General features: G+C 43.5%; 1 protein-coding gene across 13 annotated transcripts in view; it reads right to left on the reverse strand.

Annotated features, from left to right (window-relative positions):
- LOC149127787 (centromere protein U-like) overlaps nucleotides 1-20,441 on the reverse strand; it is a 133,193-nt gene that overhangs the window by 28,663 nt on the left and 84,089 nt on the right. For 4 of the 13 annotated variants that reach the window (XM_089325568.1, XM_089325567.1, XM_089325565.1 and 1 more), the window contains exons 4-6: nucleotides 2,843-2,948; nucleotides 686-746; nucleotides 57-281 (exon numbers count right to left, since the gene is read on the reverse strand). In XM_089325568.1, the coding sequence (XP_089181694.1) occupies nucleotides 57-281; nucleotides 686-746; nucleotides 2,843-2,948 (392 nt within the window). Of the gene's footprint in view, nucleotides 1-29; nucleotides 282-685; nucleotides 747-2,842; nucleotides 2,949-11,579; nucleotides 11,629-18,016; nucleotides 18,137-20,441 lie in introns of all 13 variants that reach the window. The other 9 variants (XM_089325564.1, XM_089325566.1, XM_089325569.1 and 6 more) reach the window with 4 other exon arrangements.

Consider the following 20,441-nt stretch of genomic DNA (forward strand, 5'->3'; position numbering starts at 1 on the left):
TAAAGAAAATACACCATTTTCCAGTAAACCTTTTCTATCCCACGGGGCGGCCTCACCACGGCCGGGGTCCCTCCGTCCGCAGGTGCACCGCTGCCACGGCCGCCTCCCGCCTCGGGCCTCTCTGACCGCGGCCGTCTCTCGGGAAGCCCCGACGGCGCCCCGGCCGGAACAGTGTCACACCGTCGCGCACCGATTCTCTCTGGTGACTGAACTTTTCTTCGTATCTCACTTTCTCCCGAGCTGTCAGAGCCATCGCTAAGGGGCTTACATCTTCTTCCTGGCTGCGAGAAGCAAACAGCGTCACGGGTCTGGAAAACACGACCGCTCACCCTCCTGGCGGCAATGGCGCCACGCTGCGGAGCGAGCTTCTATAGCCCAGGGAGATGGCAGCTGAGCAGTGGACAGAACAGGAAATCTACAAGCCAGAGCTCCACGTCAACACTCCCCACCATCCCCTCTGCCGCTGAGGCCCCAGCCCCAACACGGCGCGCCACCGCTCTGAAAACTGGCAGAGGCGTCTGCACCGTGCCTTAACGAAAAGCACTTCAGGTTTTAAAAACTCACTTTTAGCCCAAAAACATCCTCTGGAACATAGCGCTTTATGAAAACTGCCGCCACAGAACACTCTCCACAGTCAACTGGAGTGTGAAATGCCTGTCGGAGTCTGAAGAACAGGCGCACGTACCTTTGTGGCTCTCAGTTTTACAGACGCGCTTTCACTTGCTTCACTTGCAGAAGTGCTCAAGCTGTAGGAAAGAACAAGCCATCAGTATCTTGCACACATTCGCACACGGTTCTACGAGCTGCTCCCCCGACACGAGCACCGCTCAGTTTACTCTGGGGCTAGCCAGTTTGTCACGGGCAGGCCGGTCGCCTTCCTAGTTTCATTGGCCGCCTCCCAGACCCAGCCACATTGGTTTGTCCCAGGCGGGCAGACGGCAGCGCTCCAGGGCTGCTGCAGTTTGGTCATGTCCGAGAACTGCGCCTTCCTCCAGGTTACCAGGGCCGTCCTCTGTACCAAAAGCTAATCCACTAGACTCAACTCTGGTGATCCAACAGGGAATCTCCTCTTTCGCCCTAAAAGTAACCCTGACTTCTGATGGAAGGTGAGAATTTTCATCTTTTCATTCAATACAATCCATCAAACACGTAACATCAACCACAAATGCACTCACTTTAAAACTGAGGCCTCAGGTGGGCGTTTAGGCTAATGATGACTATGCCCAAATTCCACACCTGAGGACCTGGGTTTCATACCTGGTTTCTGAGAAATGCTGTTGGCCTCTCTGTAGTGGGTGCGTCCCTGCTGCCCCAACTTCCTTTTCTGTTTACCTGCATTACTTACCCAAATGATGTCTCTTGTTGGGACTTGACATGACACCAAAACCAAGGTTACCGAGAACAGTCTCTGGTTAAATGCAAAGAACGCTCGTGCTCAGGCCTCGCCTCACGTGCTTCTCAGCTGCATTTGACCCTCCTTACTTAATTTCTCTCCCTCCCTCCTCTCTCCCATTTCCCTCCCCCCACCTCACTCACACACACACAATTCTGTGAATAAACACTGCCCTGGTTCTCCTCTCTCTTTTCCAGCCACTTTCCCCCTCTCTCCTCTACAACTTCCTTCTCTACTCAGGCAGTAGATGCCATGGCCTCTTATGGGTTAGTCCCAGGCCCTTGCCTCCTCTCAGGTTAGCTTCATACCATCCGCGTGCAAAGAACGTCTAACTTAAGCTCAGCCCTGTGCTCTGAGTTCCAGACTCAAATACACAGGGTCTCTGACATCTCCATGTCAAACTGATGATCTGCCCACACAACTCCATGTCCCAGCAGCCCGTATCTTAGTCAATGGCACCATCATCAATCCATTCAAGCAGGCAAGGAATTCAGGAGTTACCACCGGTAGCAACTCGTCCCGTGCTGCGAAGTCAGCACATCACTAAGTCTTGCTCATTTGCCTCCTACTTCTCAAGTCCATCCACTTCTCTCCACCTCTGCCGTGATGACCTGAGTCTACAGCATCCAAACTGGGCTCCCTATGCCATTCTTGTCTCTCTCAAATCCACTTGCCAGACAGCAGCGAGGCTGGTAATTTTTAAATGTAGATCCTACCATGTCATCCCCTACTTAAAACCCTCCAACTGCTCTTAGGATAAGGATAAAACTCTCTTTACCAAGTTTACGAGAGAGAATTAGGATGGCTGCACATTGTAAAAAATATATTCCCAAAATGGCTCGGATAAGACACTTGTCTTTCCTTCTTGGCCAAACTCCAGAATAATTTAGGGCTGGTGTAGTAGTCCCGTTATCAGGAGACCCAGGTGCCTTGTATCCATTGCTCTCTCAGTACACCGCCTCACGGCCCAACATGGTTGCTCGGTCTTCACCACCACATCCCATTCTAACCAGGAGGAAGAAGGATGGAAAACAGAAGAGCACAATCCTCCCCACAAAGATACTTTCAGAAGTGAGACTCCATTTTAGCTAGAATCTAATCACACACACACACATCTCAGCTGCAACAGCACGGAGACAGTATGTTTAGAATTCTGACAGCCATGTGTCCAGCTAAAACCATTCTATTACTAGAAGGGGGAAAAATATTCCTATTACTACAGCAGAAGAAAACAAACGAGACCACTACAGGCAGGTATTCTGGGTCATTCAGGTGTCAATTATGTTAATTACAAAAATTATTATAGGTAATGCCAATTATAGAGAAATTAGTTTTTAATGTTCACATTCTCAAAATAAATGTCAAAACTTGGGTTTTATTAGCTTCTAACTTGAAGAACTTCCCAGAAATCTCAGAGCGTGAACCAACAATAGCTTGACGTAACCCTACCTTTCTTTCGTTGCTTTTCCTGGAGGAGTTGAAGGGACAGATGACCCACAGTGTTGGGAGAGTTCTTCTTCATCAGCATATATAGCAGTGCTGTGTAGGGGAGGATCTATACAAGACCAAAAATGTACAACTTCAGTGGTCTATGTGGGCAGTGTCCATTCCCTGATACTGGAGTACTACACCGTCTGTGTTTAAATGGTTAACAAAACCAAAATCAGTCCTACAGGCCACTCCCAAATGCTTTTCCATATCACTCCCCTTCCTCTCTTTCACTCTGGGTTGCTAGAGCCTTTGAATGGCATAAAAAGTCACCTCGATTGAAGAAGATGACCAAAGAACTTGTCCTGGTAGAAAGGCATAGAAAGGAGATGCTTGGAGGAGGGAGGATGCTCTGGCTGCCCAGGAAAGGGGAGTACAGGAGACCTCGGTGCACTAGGCTGGGCTTATGGTGGTAATGAACTTGGCAGGGCAGTGAGGTGGCCAGAAGTGCTGCAGGGGGAGGGGGTCCTGGTAAGACTCAAACTACTATTTCTTCAGGCTCAAATTTTAGCACACCAGTGCAAATGCAAGCAAAATTTTCCAGACATACAGGTGCTTAAATAATGAACTGTCAATTGCATAAGTTATTTTTTGGGGGGGAGGATTAAAATGTTTATTTTGGAGCAATGAAAAATCTATGCATAAGCAGAATATTCAGAAAGCTCACAGGAAACATTTTATAAAATATGTCCAGGGGCAGCACTGTTGCGCAGCGGGTTAATGTCCTGGCCTGACATGCCGGCATCCCTTATGGGCGCCGGTTCAAGACCCGGCTGCTCCACTTTCGACCAGCTCTCTGCTATGGCCTGGGAAAGCACTGGAAGATGGCCCAAGTCCTTGGGCCCCTGCACCTGTGTGAGAGACCCAGAAGAAGCTCCTGGCTCCTGGCTTCAGATCGGTGCAGCTCTGTCCGTCACAGCCATCTGAGGAGTGAACCACCAGATGGAAGACCTCTCGGTGCCTCTCCTCTGTGTAACCCTGACTTTCAAATAAATAAAATCTTTTAAAAAATTATGTACATATTTCAATTTTTTGTGCCAAGTTAATCTTTTGTTTCCCACTACCTTCTGAAGATATGTGTGTATGTGTACAAATATGTAGACAGACAGACATAGCATGGGGCAAGACAAACTGACCATCTTCCCCACCCCTCCCCCAATCCCTTGAGATAGTCTCCCTTCTACAATACATGTTTATTCTGGTCTGTGCTGGGCCACACATGGAAAGGGAACCTCGTCCAACTTGCGTCCTCACTGAGGAGGGCAACATTCCTCCATGCCCCCATCTCACGCCCACTCCAGGGTCTGCCTCGGGAAGTGCTGCAAGGCTGGGGTGCAGTCAGGCTCCAAGGTCCTGCCTGTGGTCCTCAAACACGGGGTGTGACTACCTGAGCTGGAAGCCCAGGTAGCAAGGCTCTGCCGGCCAGGGGAGAGTGGTAGGTGAGGGGAAGGACAGAGCCTAATACAGCACTTGCCTTCCCCCGCCCCCTCCAGTTTTGCTGCTTCCAGCAGGCATGCAAAGCCCAGGCGGAAAACCAGGAACCCGAGGAGGGGAAAGAGGAGAGATGGAGGCAGGAGAGAACGAGGCTGGGGGCTCAGGTCAGGCAGGTCAGGCCAGCGCTGGGGCCCCAGGAGCGGGACGGGAATCGTGACTGGCACCTCTCTGCTACCTGACAGATGAGGGTGAGAAGGGCAGCGGCAGTGAAGACGCATGCTCAGGCAGCGAGAGTGAACAGGAGAGGGGTGACAGGGACGAGGCGAGTGACAAGAGTGGCAGTGGCGAGCAGGAGAGCCCAGGCCTCCTGGGACAAGCAGATGATCTCTGGCTGCGATGCCGATCTAGAGGACGATGCCAACTCTGACGAGCACGATGAGCCTGTGGTGCAGTGACAGTGACTCGGACAGCAGCAGAGACGCAGGTGCTTAGCGGAGTCACAGGCAGAGCGCCAGTCCCCGCCCCCGTGGCAGGGAGCACTTGGCCCAGGGGGACAGCAGTGAGCCTGCAGCCTCTGACTCCAAGGAAGCTGACAGTGCCTGAGCCCCAGGGCTGGCACAGGCACCGTTACTGATCAGCTGCACAAGAGTGAAACTAGCAATGGACTCTCTACTCTCTTCACCAGGAAAGGAGTTATTTACCCTGCTGCTGTGAATAACAACAAAACAACAGACAGATCCCAAATCTCCAAGTGGAACCATTCCAACTGAATGTTTACAACGTAATAAAACCCAATTGAAAAACAGGCAGAGTTTGAATAGACAGTTCTTCAAAAAGGATGTTCAACTGACCAATAGGAACATTAAGAAGATGCCTAATAACTACTAGTCATTTAGGAAATGCAAATCAAAACCACATTAAGCTATTATGTTGTATCTCTTAGTATAAAAAACAAAGTAAGTGTAGGTGAGGATGAGCAGCAGTTGGGACCCTGTGCACTGCTGGTGGGAATTTGAAATGCTGCAGTCACTGCACAAGACAGCACAGCATGTTCTGAATACAAACACAGCACTCCTGTATGAACCAGCCACTCCACTTCTGGCTATGTTCCTAAAGAAGTGAAAGCAGGTTCCAGAAGAGAGAAATTGCGCAACCTTGTAAATTACAGCATTATTCACAACAGTCAACAGGTGGAAGCAAACCAACATCCATCAACAGACGAATGGATAAATGTGGTACATACATAGGATGGAATATTATTCAGCTATAAAAAGGAAATGCTGACATATGTTACAGGAGGGATAAACCGTAAAGACATTACATTAAATAAACTGGCTACAAAAGGGCAAATATTCTATGATACCTCTTATAACAGGTGTTAAAGCAGTCCAATTCATAGAGAAAGAAAGTAGAATGGGAGTTACCAAGGGCTGGGACAAAGGGAGAAGGGGGAATTGTGGTACAGGGTTTCAGTTAGGATAGATGAGAAAATTCTGGAGATGGATTGTCATACAGTTATACAACATAAATGCTGATAGTGTTTTCAAGAGGGCAGAATAGGAAGGCAGCTTACTGCTCTAGTCTAGATGAAGATGGTTAAGAAAAATAAAGGTGAGAGGCTGCAACCTCAGGGCACAGTTAGGGAGAAAAAGGCAGAAGAAACCATTAGAGGGACACTGTGCATCTACGTGGAGGGTGTGGATGCACACAACTCAGGACCCCAGCGACCAAGAGCCTCAGCACCAGCTTTGGAGTGAGGAGACACCAGACTGCTGCAGGCCAAGCCACTGGCAAGAAGGCTGTGGGAAGAGTCTGGTATGAGTCTGGATTGGAGCCTGGAGGGGGGACAGTGAACAGGGTTTCTGTTTCTCCCTGACCTGCCGGCACCAGTGTCCTGTCCTATAACGAGCTGAGAGGGCAGGCAGCATTTTGGACACACATAACAGCTGTGCCCACTGGGGTCCATGTGCCCAGCAACCTGCCGAGAGGAAATTCCCGAGTCTGGGTGGGATAACTGACAGGGGGCTGGGTGCCCGTGACTGTGGGAGCCTCATGTGCTATGACTGTGAAAACACTGGCTGCATCGGAGGGCGCAGGGTGTGGCTGGGTCTCTGGGCAGTCACTGTGGTGGCTCCACATGCTGGAGGTCCCTGATTCCCTGGTGAGGGTCACTGCTACAGGATCCATGTCCACCCCGAGGACTGCAGGGATACTTTGAGTTGTTCTCATGGCAGCATGGATGAGAGTTGTACCCACTGGGGCTATTGCCCAGGCGCTGGTCTCCTTAGAGAGGAAGGGAGCATGAGAATATACCAACATAGCTGAACAAGCTTCCCCTCTGATAAAAAAAAAAATTTACCAAACCTAACTTGGGTGTCACCTTGGACACATCCCTCACCCGGAGCACTGAACAGAGCTCCCTGATCACTAATAGCACACACTCGGGTTATTACTGAAACAGCAGAGGCATAGTTCAAAGATAAAAGCCATCACAGGGCCAAAACAAACAAAAAAACCCAACAACTATCACCACAAATACCTAATAATAAATGCAGAAATTCAAGAAACAAGGATAAGGACAATGTGACACCCCCAAAAGAACACAACATTTCAATACCAGAATGTGAAGATGAAGAGACTGACAAAACACCAGAAATGGAATTAAAAAACTAATCACAGGATTACCTAGAAGTAATCAGAAGCAAATTCATTAACTAAAGAAACCTGTACATGGCATGAAAGAGACTTTTTCCCATGAAACTGAAATTTTACAGAGAAGTGAAAAGGAATTATTGGAAATGAAGGATTCAGTAGAACCAATAAAAGTACTATGGATAGCCATAAGAACAGACTTGGTAAGGCAGAAGAGAGAATATCCAAGTTAGAAAACAAACCTTTGAAAATTTTATGGACAAAAAAAAAGGGGGGGGGGGAGAAATTGGAAAACTGAAAAACACCATTGGAATTTATGGGATACTAACAAATGACCCAACATACAGGTCTTAGGAGTTCTTGAAAGGGTGGAAAGATGGAATGGATTTGCAGGCCATTTTAGTGAAATAATTACATAAAGAAAGGGATGTCCAAAAAGGAAGCACTTAGAACTCCTAATAGACACAATCAGAAAAGATCTTCGCCACAAAACGTTGTAGTCAAACTCTCCACAGTAAAGCATAAAAGATTCTAAAATGTGCATGAGAGAAATGCCAGGTTACTTTCAGAGGCTCTCCAATTAGACTCACAGCTGAATTCTCATCAGAAATGAGATACATTCCAAGTCCTAAGAGAAAAAAACTGTCAACCTGGAATACTGGACTCTGCAAAGCTCTCATTTACAAATGAAGGTGAAATAAAGACCTTCCACAACAGAGATTGAGTTTGTCAGTACTCGTCCAGCATTACAAAAGGTACTTAAGGATGCACTACACACAGAAACATGGTCATCACTATGAAAGAAGATGAGGGCGGACAATCTCCCAGTAAAAGTACAAAGGAAATCCAAAGTAAACAATAGGAATGTTTATGGGGGAATGGCAGGGCCAAGTCCTTACTTATCAATAGTCAACTTGAATGTAAATGGCCTCAACTCTCTAGTAAAAAGGCACAGACTGGCTGAATGGATTAAAAAACAAAACCCATCTATCTGCTGCCTACAAGAAACACATCTCACCAACAAAGACACATGCAGACTGAAAGTCAAAGGATGAAAAAAAGATATTCCATGATATCAGAAACCAAAGAAAGAGCTGGTGTAGCCCAATATCAGACAAAATAGATGTTCACACAAAAACTGTTAAAAGAGACAAAGAAGGCACTATGTAATGATTAAGGGTTCAACTCAACAGGAAGATGAGGCTATTATAAATGTTTATGCACCTAATTGCAGGTCACCCACTATTTCAAAGAAATGTTAATGAATCTAGAGAGAGACATAGACTCAAACACTGTAGTAGCGGGGACTTGAATATCCCACTTTAAGGGCAGCCCTGTGGCGCAATGGGTTAACACCCTGGTCTGAAGCGCTGGCACCCATATGGGTGCCAGTTCAAGACCTGGCTGCACCACTTCCAATCCAGCTCTCTGTTATGGCCTGGGAAAGCAGGAGAAGATTGTCCAAGTCTTTGGGCCCCTACTCCCGCATGGGAGACCTGGAGTTAGCTCCTGGCTCCGGATCAATGCACCTCTGGCCATTGTGGCCAATTGGGGAGTGGACTATCAGATGGAAGACCCCTCTCTCACTTTCTCTCTCTCTCTCTGCCTCTACTCTCTCTGTGTAACTCTTTCGAATAAATAAATAAATAAATCTTTTTTAAAAAAATCCTACTTTCAGCAATGGACAGATCAAGCAAACAGAATATCTGCAAGCAAACAGTAGAGTTAACACTATAGACCAAATGGACCAAACAGATAACTACAGAACTTTTCATCCTACAAATGCAGAATGCACATTCTTCTCACCAGTGCATGGAACCTTCTCTAGGGTAGACCACATGCTAGGCCATAAAGCAAGTCAAAGCAAATAAAAAAATCAAAATCATATCATGCATCTTCTCTGACTACAATGGAATGAAGCTGGAAATCAGCAACTCAGGAATCTCTAGAACATATGCAACACATGGAGACTGAACAATATGCTCCTGAATGAACAGTGGGTCACTGAAGAAATCAGAAAAGAAATTTAAAAATTTCTGGAAACAAATAAAGATGAAAATACAACATAGCAAAACTTATGGGATAGGGCAAAAGCAGTGTTAAGAGGAATGTATATAGCAATTGGTGCCTATATCAAGAATTGGAAAGATACCAAATAAGTGAGCTATCAATGTATTTCAATGAGGTAGAAAAACAATAACAAACCAAACTCAAAAACAGTACAAGAAAAGAAATAATTAAAATTAGAGAACAAAAAAATTGAAACCAAAAAATTCAAAAGATCAGAGAAAAGAGAAGCTGGCTTTTTGAAAAAATAAAACTCACATTGGCCCAACTAACCAACAACAACAACAAAAAAAAGGAAACCTAAATCAATGAAATTGATATGAAAAAGGATATGGAATAGATACCACAGAAATAAAAACAATCATCAGAAACTACTACAAATAGCTGTATGCCAACAAAATGGGAAACCTACAGGAATGGATAGATTCTTGGACACATACAACTTACCTATATTGAGCCATGAAGACATAGAAAACCTAAACAAAACAATAACCAAGACAGAAATTGAATTAATAATAAGTCTCCCAGCAAAGAAAAGCCCAGAACCCAATGGCATCACTGCTGAATTCTACCAGACATTTAAAGAAGTACTAACTCCAATTCTTCTGAAGCTATTCAAAAACAATTAAAAGGGACAGAATCCTCCTAAATCCTTTCTATGAAGCCAGCATCACCTTAAATCCTAAACCTGGAAAAGATACAACAGAGAAAGAGAACTACAGACCCGTTTCTCTGATGAATATAGATGCAAAAATCCTCAATAAAATATTATCCAATCAAATCCAACATCAGAAAGATCATTCACTTAGACCAAGTGGGATGGTTCAACATTCACAAATCAATGTGATACAGCACATTAACAAATTGAAGAACCAAAACCATATGATTATCTCCATAGATACATAGAGAGCATCTGATAAAGTTTAACACCCTTTCATGATGAAAACTCTAAGCAAATTGTATATAGAAGAAATATTCCTCAAGGCAATGTATGAAAAACCCAAGACCAGCTTCATAGTGAATGGGGGAAAGTTGGAAGCATTCCCACAGAGATCCAGAACCAGACAAGGATACCCACCCTCATTATTGCTATTCAATATCACCCTGGAAGTTTCAGCCACAGTCATTAGGTAAAAAAAAGAAATCAAAGGGATACAAATTGAAAAGGGGGAAGTCAAACTATCCCTGTTTACAGATGACATGATTCTATATATAGGGGATCTGGAAGACTCCACTAAGAAACTACTGGAAATGATAGAAGAGTTTGGTAAAGTGGCAGGATATAAAATCAACACACAAAAATCAATAGCCTTTGTCTACATAGACAATGCCATAGCTAAGAAAGAACTTCTAAGTTCAATCAAAAAAAATCAAATACCTTGGAATAAATTTAACAAAGAATGGCAAAGATCTCTACAATGAAAATTACAAAACATTAAAGAAACAGAAGCCACAAAAAAGAAAAAAAATTAAGGAAAAATCTTCCATGTTCATGGTTGGAAGAATCAGTGTCATCAAATTGTCCACACTAGCAAAAGCAGTTTATAGATTCAATGCAATACCAACCAAAATGCCAAGGACATTCTTCTCAGATACAAAAAAAAAATGCTAAAATTCATATAGAAACACAGGAGACCTCAAATAGCTAACGGAATCCTATAAAATCCTATACAGGGCCGGCTTCCAACACAACTCTACTCAGAGATGCAGACCTCTGCATTTCACATCATCTTCATGGCACACAACATATCCTTTTTTGTTTATTTTGGCTATTAAAAATCATCCTTGTTCCCAGGCTTGTGTACAAAGAGGTAGTAGGCTGGTTTAGGCCCCCAGGCCATAGCTTGCCTAGATCCCTAAAGAGAACGGTGGGCTGTCTCCCCAGAAATATGCCTGCCACCTGGATGTGCACAGCTCTGGGAGCACAGGGGCTGACAGTCCTGGCTGAAGGAGAGCCTGTGTACAGTTCAATATACGGGTAAGGCTCTGGAGGCTGGGGTTCCGGAGGATGCCAGAGGCAGAACAGAGAACAAACGCACTCGCAACTGCCCGACCACCTGGACTTCATGTGAAATTCCAATGCCACGCGACAGGCCGTTGGAAAATAATTTGGAATTAGCTATCAAGAGCATTAAAGAAATGTACCTGCCATTACATACAGGTATTCTAAGACTCTCCTGAAGAAAAATAAAACTGTAACGTAGACAACATGGAACCTCATGAAATCACAAGCCATTGAGAGTAACACGGAGAAATGGCTGGGAGGAGTGGCAAAATTCAGAAAGCTGTACAATTTTTACACAGTGCTAATTATCTAAATGAAACAAATCTAGGCTTGGAAAAAAAGAAATGTTTCTAAAATGTTAACAAAGGTTCTTTTCTAACAGTGGAAAAAGTGAGAAGAAAAGGAATAAACTTTTTTTTTTTACTACCCTAAAACAGAGCTTATCACGTGAAATACAGAAAACTCTAAGGTCCTCACCAAAGGTTACTTTTATAGTCAACTGTGAGAAAAACCACATTAAAGGCTAAAGTGAGAACTTACTTCTTTCATGGGATGTGTTCTTCTTAAAGTGTTCTTTGAATATACTGCACTGAAACAGGAAAAAATAAAAGTTAGGAAATATTTAAAGCAACCAGAGAAAATACCATAACCTGACTCTTTCCAAGTATTGTCTTCCCAAATTACACTGCTCAGTAGCTGTACTAATAGTGTGCATGTAATGGAACTGAAGTTATGACGAAGAAGCAGAACCCAGACCCTGTAAACATACCAGTCAAATTATATCACCAATACATATAAAGTGACCACCTCGGTCCCTCAAGATCATGGAAAACTTCTAATCCTGCTGTCACGCTGGCCCCTGCGCCCGGATCTGTCAGGAAAGACTGACTCTCCACAGAGCTGAGCCAAGGGGACGGATACCAACATGGATGAGACTCCTCACACCCATTCCATCTGCGCCTGGCCCAGGATCACACAGCTTAACAATCCTATGAAGTAGAGGGGAGCCATGTGACAGCTCTGCACGGGCACAGAGCAACAGGCAGCCAGGCAGGAGAGGAGCCTGCAGGAAAACCCCATCGGTTCAAATCCACAGCCTACCTTCTTCCCACCCCATAACACTCTCCAGTGACCTTGGGCACACCGTAAAACAGATTAAGGTGCGGATCTTCTAGAAGTGAAAAGGAAGCAAATGCAACAACAGTGACTAGACTAACAACTGAAAACAACAGTGGCAAGAAAAACCTATATTAACATCAGCAGTCAGTGAACAAGCACTGAGCACCCTCCACAGCTGAGGCACTGCATGGGGTATTAGAGATACTTTAGTAGAATCCAGTACTAGTTCCTGACTTTAAAATACGCCTTGCAGTTTTCAAAGACTCCTTTGTGGAGGCCAGTATCAGATTAGTGTGTCTGAACCAATATTCTTCAGGTACTTTATTTGACATGATTTCAAACTGTCTCCCCTGTACCCAGGTTCATCAGTTGCCTTCACCGTCTCTTTTGCTTCCTCTGCCTGTGCAAGGTAAGCACTCCTAACTGAAGTACTTCATATGGCTTCCCTGAGAGGGCATGCACGTGCACAGTCATAGCAGATTTCCAAAATCTAGATATTTCACATTTGCAATGTGATCATCCAACCTACAGTCCATGTCCAAATCTCATCGGCTCTCCAACACCCTTTAGGATTTTCACCCTAGCATTTTCTTCAAAGGGAAATTCAAGGGAACAGAAAATATAAGATTGCACTGGATAGGATATTTTCATAAACTTTCCGATTTGTTTCATGTGCACCTGCGTACTAACTGCGATGCAAAACATCATTGTGTGAATCACAGTTAAAAAAAAAAAGAAAGAAAGCTGGAACACTGTTTAGAGCAGTGGTCTCACGCCTGGCGCCACCCCCAGTTTCTGGCTCAGTAAGTCAAGGGTAGGGTGTAGAGTTGGAGAGTTCATACTTCTAAAGTTTCCATGCTGAAATTCCATCTTTGTCCATCTTTGTCTGGTCAGCTCATTTTTCTATTTTTTTAAAAATTATTTTGACTTACTACTATAAATGCAAGTCTTAATTTTTTATTTCTTCTTTTTTTTAAAAAAAAAAGTGGCTTAGCGTTTTATTTTATTTCTTACAAATTTCATTTATTTATTTGAGAGGTAGAGTGACAGACAGAGGGAAAGACAGAGAGAAAGGGCTTCCATCTGCTGGTTCACTCCCCAAATAGCCAAAATGATGGGGGCTGGGCCAATCCAAAACCAGAAGCCAAGAGCTTCTTCCAGGTCTCCCACATGGGTGCAGGGCCCCCAATACTTGGGCTATCTTCCAACTGCTTTCTCAGGCCATAAGCAGAGAGCTGGATCAGAAGAGGATCAGCTAGAATACAAACTGGCACCCATATGAGATGCAGGGACCGCAGGTGGAGGCTTAGCCTTCTATACCACAATGTCAGCTCCTCTATTTCCTCTTTAAAATTAAGTAGATGAGGGGTCAGCAGTGGGTTAAGACTCAGGCTGCAAAACCAGCATCCCATAGCAGAGAACTGGTTCAAGTCCAGGCTCCTCCACTTCTGATCCAGCTCCCTGTTAACACACCTAGAAAAGCAGTTGGAAGATGGCTCAGGTCCTTGGGCCCCTGCACCTACATGTAGTTCCAGACTCCTGACCCAGCCCCCACCAATGCAGTCACATGGGGAGTGAACCAGAGGATGGAAGATTCTCTCTCTCTCTCTCTCCCTTTCAAATAAATAAAATAAATCTTTAAACAAATTATGTAGATAATATAACCATTTACAGAGAAAATACATGGATTGCATATACCTGTATACATACATACGAATACCACTTTTTGTGTCAACAAACATTCAAATTTACCATATGTATACAACTAATCCAACAATGTTTCTACCTGTTGAAAGTAAAAGTACAGTCCCTTCCTCCTATCTCAGGGCAGTGTTTCCTTATATGCTTCCGTCTTTACTCTTCTCTGGAAGAGCACGTTGTTGATTACTCCTCTTTCTCTTTACCTCATCTTTATGGATTCTTCCACCGCTTTTTGAACATACCCAAAAAATAAGAACCCTTTCCTCAATACTACACCATGAACCAGTTAGCAGACTCTCTCCCCTCTCATTTAAGGCCAAACTCCAAAGAAATATTCCAATCAACTGTAACTCACTCCTCAAATCACTCTAGTCTGGAGTTTTGCCACTATCATTGTACTGAACCAGTTCTCATGAAGATCACCCATGTGGCATAGCAGGTAAAGCTGAAGCCTGCTGTGCCAGTATCCCATGTGGGCACAAGTTCTAGTCCTGGCTGCTCCACTCAGATCCAGCTCTCTGCTATGACCTGGGAAAGCAGTAGAAGATGGCCCAAGTCCTTGGACCCCTGCACCCATGTGGGAGACCTGGAAGAAGCTCCTGGATTGGCCCAGCTCTGGCCATTGTGGACGTCTGCGAAGTGAACCTGCAGATGGAAGACATCCTTCTCTCTCTGCCTCTGCCTCTTGGTAACTCTGCCTTTCAAACAAATAAATAAATCTTTACAAACAAAAACAAACAGAAAACTTCCTGTTGCTAAATCCAAGTGATAATTTTATTCCTTATTTTACTTCAGTTCTCAGCACTGTTTAACTCCTTCTTAAAACACTTTCTTCCCCAGCTAGTAAGATATAATACTGTTTTCCATTCATTCATTCTGGCTGCATACTTTGAACCCTTTTCTTTCTTTACTTGCTATTTAATGTTGAAGCCCCTAAAATGTTCAAGATTCTATTATACTGTCACTTCCCATTTTGTAAAAGATTTATTTTTTTATTTTATTTTATTTATTTATTTATTTTTGACAGGCAGTGTGGACAGTGAGAGAGAGAGACAGAGAGAAAGGTCTTCCTTTGCCGTTGGTTCACCCTCCAATGGCCACCGCGGCCGGCGCACTGCGGCCGGCGCACCGCGCTGATCCGATGGCAGGAGCCAGGAGCCAGGTGCTTTTTCCTGGTCTCCCATGGGGTGCAGGGCCCAAGCACCTGGGCCATCCTCCACTGCACTCCCAGGCCACAGCAGAGGGCTGGCCTGGAAGAGGGGCAACCGGGACAGAATCCGGCGCCCCGACCAGGACTAGAACCCGGTGTGCCGGCGCCGCTAGGCGGAGGATTAGCCTAGTGAGCCGCGGCGCCGGCCCTATTTTTTTATTTGAAAGGCAGAACAACAGAGAGATTTGGAGAGAGAAAGTGATCTTCTATCTGCTGGTTCACTGTTCAAATGGTTAGGCCAGGGCTGGGCCAGGTTGAAGCCAGGAGTCTGAAACACCATTTGGCTCTCCCAAATGGGTGGTAGGGCCTCAAGTACTTGGGCCATTTTTTACTGCTTTGCCTGGCACATTAGCAGGCAGCTGAAGCAGAAGTACAGCAGCTGGAACTTATACTGGCACTCTGATATGAGATGCCATTGTCTCAAGCACTGTGCCATAATGTGCCATTGTCTCAAGCTCAAACCACTGTGCCATAATGCCAGCTCCTATCACTTTACACTTTGTATGTAGAACCATCATCTATACCCGTGCCTTCACTGTTACCTAAACATAGCTGAAATATATTGTCTCTATTTCAAGTATGATTCTGAAATAGGTGACTTAACAACTTGTTGCAAAAACTATTCAAATATGATATAGCTCAATCACGCTGGTGATTCCTCTTCTTCCATCAAAGTTTAGCACTTCTTGTGCTGTCCCGTGTCTCATCCATTAGTTGAGTAAGGAAGAAATTTAGAATTACCCTTGATATTTCCTTTTCCCATGCACCCTATTTCTAATCCATCACCTAATTAACCAATTTTACCCCTTATACATTTCTTAAATCTATGTTATCTCCATTGACATACGCCAGTCTATGACGCCATGGTCTCTCCATAAGATAACAGCTATATTATTTTATTTTATTTATTTATTTATTTTTTTGACAGGCAGAGTGGACAGTGAGAGAGAGAGACAGAGAGAAAGGTCTTCCTTTGCCATTGGTTCACCCTCCAATGGCCGCCGCGGCCGGCACACTGTGGCCGGTGCACCGCGCTGATCCGATGGCAGGAGCCAGGAGCCAGGTGCTTTTCCTGGTCTCCCATGGGGTGCAGGGCCCAAGCACCTGGGCCATCCTCCACTGCACTCCCTGGCCACAGCAGAGGGCTGGCCTGGAAGAGGGGCAACCGGGACAGAATCCGGCGCCCCGACCAGGACTGGAACCCGGTGTGCCGGCGCCGCTAGGCGGAGGATTAGCCTAGTGAGCCGCGGCGCCGGCCTACAGCTATATTATTTTTACACATCATTGTATCTGAATCTGTATCTCTTCTCATCCATCCCAAACTAATTCAAAGTGTCTTCAAAAAGTTCATGGAAAATGTGTAGTATGAAAAAACTGGGCATAGGTTTCAATTTTTGGCACCAAAATAAATTTATCTCTACTCCATTTTCTTTTCTTTTTTAAAAAAGATTTATTTTATTGAAAGACAGAGTTACAGAGAAGCGGAGGCAGAGAGAGAGTGAGGTCTTCCATCCACTGGTTCACTCCCTAGATGGCCGAAATGGCCAGAGCTGCGCCCATCTGAATCTAAGAGCTGGGAGCTTCCTCCAGGCCTCCCATGCGAGTGCGAGGGCCCAAGGACTTGGGCCATTCTCTACTGCCTTCCCAGGCCATAGCCAAGAGTTTATAGGAAGTGGAGCAGTCAGGACACAAACCGGCACCCATATGGGATGCCAGCACTGCAGGCAGCGGCTTTACCAGCTGCACCACAGCACCGGCCCCTCTCAACTCCATTTTCTATAAACTTTTAAAGTACTTTAATACATCCACCATCCTCTAGACAGTCATCTGATCATGAAGAGCCTGCTCAAAACACTTTAGTAATTTTCCATTTCTCTGAGGACATAGATCAAAATCCCTGGGTAAAAACTCTGTTGTCTTGGTTCCCACTTTTCCCAATTCTCTTCACCCCTTGTTTAAATTTTTAGACATATTAATTAAGATACCATGCTGCTTCTTTCCCTGTGCTTTGTATAAAATTCTTCTATTTCTTTTCTCTATAGGACTAATTCCTAACTTACCTTTAGGTCCTACTTCACTTACTACCTTCCTTAGGAGGCTGTCCTGATATTTCTGCCTAGCACAGATCTTCCTATCTCATACATTCATGGTCACATTTACCTCTTCTCCACTAAGTGTATCACTTCAATGAGGTTATACTAATTTGGATAATCATTTAATTAATAATGTATTGTACATGTGCGAATGAAAATGTCTATTTTTGTACTCTTAGGACTAACATAATATCCAGTTAGCATTAAGAATTTGTTAAGTACAAGTAAAATTTTGGTAGCTTTTGAAATTCAAAATAACTTATAAAGAATTTATGCATTTGAGGGTATTTAACAAGGAAGGGGACTTTGTGTGAATTTGCCTTTTGCTGCCATTATTGGTCAAAATGTGATCCTCATGAAATTGGGAAGACTCAGGGGTGCCCTACAGGTTAACTAGGGGCAGACAAGGTGGGTGGTTAAAAGACAGGAACAATACCCACCCCAACCCCTGAATCTGTGCTACACTCTCACCAGAACAGTTTTGATTTTTCCTGTGTTATAATTAGAAGTCCATGGAATGTTTTGCTTGAATAAGTGTGCCCTCCTCCTTCTCCCCTTCAGAAAGATTTGAAAGCTACTGAATGAGCTAAATATCAGTGTATGGATTAGAAAACTGAAGCTGATTTTAGAGAAGCAGAATGACCCAAAGCTGCAGAGGACTAACATAAATCTGTGTCAGATGGGAAAATGAAAAACCCTCAAACACAGCAACATCCCCTGCCTTCTTCTCCTGTCTCATTCTTGCTGTTTCCTTTTGCCTGCTATAACTCTCACAATATTTGCTACATTTTCAAGAAATGGACTTCCCAGGATAACTATGAATATTTCATTGTCTGACTTTGGAAAAGACTCACCTGGCAAGTATGTTTTCTAGGCAATTTTCATTCTTCATTTGCCGGATGGAAATTGAAAAGATTTTTCAATGGTGGAACTCTCCCAAAATAACTGATGGGCTGTAATTCATTTTTTTATTTCTGAAATGATTGGAAAATATTTAACATATATTTAATATTTAATATAATATTAAATTATAATATTAAATATTAATATGTAATATATAAAACAGTTCAATTTTATATAAGCAATTTATCTATGCCAAGAAATCCTATAAGCTGAAAATGAAGTGGAAGCAAAATATATTATTATCCTTACTTTGCAAACACCAGAGGGCAGTAAATACTGTAGAAAAAGTCACAAATGTTTCAAATATTATGTAAATAGATTATACTACAAGTAGTAAAGAAAAGTTAAAATAGGGCCAGCACCTGCAGTGCTGGCATCCCATATGGGGGCCAGTTCGTGTCCCACCTGCTCCTATTCAATCCAGCTCTCTGCTATAGTCTGGGAAAGCAGTAGAAGATGGCACAAGTCCTTGGGCCCCTGCAGCCATGAGGAGACCCTAAAGAAGCTCCTGGCTCCTGGCTTAAGATTGGCCCAGCTCTGGTTTGCCATTTGGGGAGTGAACCAGTGGATGGAAGACCTCTCTCCCTCCCTCTCTCTCTGCCTCTGCCTCTCTGTAACTCTGAAGTTCAAATAAATAAATAAATCTTTAAAAAAAAGAAAGAAAAGTTAAAATAATAAAGTATGTATGAACTTGAAAGAGTCTCTGTCTAAATAGAATATATAAGGTTCTTCAGGATAAGAGAATACATATTCATTGTAATCTACAGTAACATGTTGCCATGAAGGGAATGTGACGGAAATCAGCCAAAAAAAATTCTTTGCTCAGGAATCTTAAAATGATCTGATATCTGTACTATACTAAATCATATGGGTATGTACCATCACCTCACACTCCCCCACTTCCCTCCTTTCATGTCTAGTTCCTCTATCCTTATCTCTTTATTCTGCTTCCATCTTTAGTTTTAGATCTATATCTCTGGACATATATATAATATATATCATTCAAAACAGTGAGGAAAAATTCTTTTTAAAAGATTTTTTAAAAATTATTTGACAGGTAAATTACAAACAGTGAGAGGGAGAGACAGAGAGAAAGGTCTTCCTTCCATTGGTTCATTCCCCAAATGGCCACAATGGCCGGAGCTGTACCAATCCGAAGCCAGAAGCCAGGAGCCAGGAGCCAGGAGCTTCTTCCTGGTCTCCCACGCAGGTGCAGGGGCCCCAGCACCTGGGCCATCCTCCACTGCCTTCCCAGGCCACAGCAGAGAGCTGGATTGAAAGAGGAACAACTGGGACTAGAACCGGCGCCTATATGGGACGCCGGTGCCGCAGTTGGAGGATTAACCTAGTGCGCCACGGCTCTGGCCACAAGGAAAAATTCCTAATATTGCAATAGAAATTGAGAACACCACCAAAACATACTTTCACAGAAGTAACATAATTATCAATGACAAAAATTACACAGACACATGCATACATAATATTTAAACTTTCACGAAAAATGTGCAATGAAAAAATTATGTATAGAGATTTAAAAAATGTATGCATCAAAATAAACTTACTTATCTATTCCACTTTTCTGTGAACTTTTTGAAGTATCCTGTATATTTGGATAAAAAATGTTCAGTTTATAATAGTAATCAAACAATGCACTAAAGGACAAAAACAAAATTATAGTATTCACCATTGTCAAATATATAGCAAAACAGGCACTCTAACCTATTACAAGCAGTAGTATTAAACTGTTACAAGATCCTTCAGGGGCTGGCACTGTCGTGTATCGGGAAAAGCCATCCACACGGATGCTGGTTCAAGACCTGGCTGCTCCACTTCCAATCCAGCTCTCTACTATGGCCTGGGAAGCAGAAAGACCTCTCTCTCTGCCTCTCCTTCTCTCTCTGTGTAACTCTGACTTTCAAGTAAATAAATAAATCTCTTAAAAATAAAAGATCCTTCAGAAAATAATGTGAATTTTCTATTCTGCCCAATTTATTCATTCATTTGTTTATTAGTAGTATAGGCACAAGGTTTCTTCTTATAGGCAATGGCTTGTGATCCATTGGTAGCATTATTTATTTTGATATTTTACTTCCTGAGTTGGACATGAGGAGTCCCTTCAGGCTAGCCTGAATGTACTTTTGAATATTACTATTATTATCATTATTCTACTATAAGTATTTCTTTACTTTGTAGAACCATAAAATGTCCCTGGATCATTTAATACTTTTTCTTTTACTGGAAAACCTTGGAGAATTCCAATCCAATTCTACCAGTTCTTTTATTTCTAACCTTGCTATATTTAATGTTTCATCTTCCTTCTCCAAAAGTGAAAATCCTGGCTTCAGGCATATTCACTGTCTTTCCTCATTTACTCAA

Source organism: Oryctolagus cuniculus, chromosome 2 (assembly GCF_051225735.1).
Source record: "Oryctolagus cuniculus isolate XC-2025 breed Fujian yellow rabbit chromosome 2, ASM5122573v1, whole genome shotgun sequence".
NCBI classification, from domain to species: Eukaryota; Metazoa; Chordata; class Mammalia; order Lagomorpha; family Leporidae; genus Oryctolagus; species Oryctolagus cuniculus.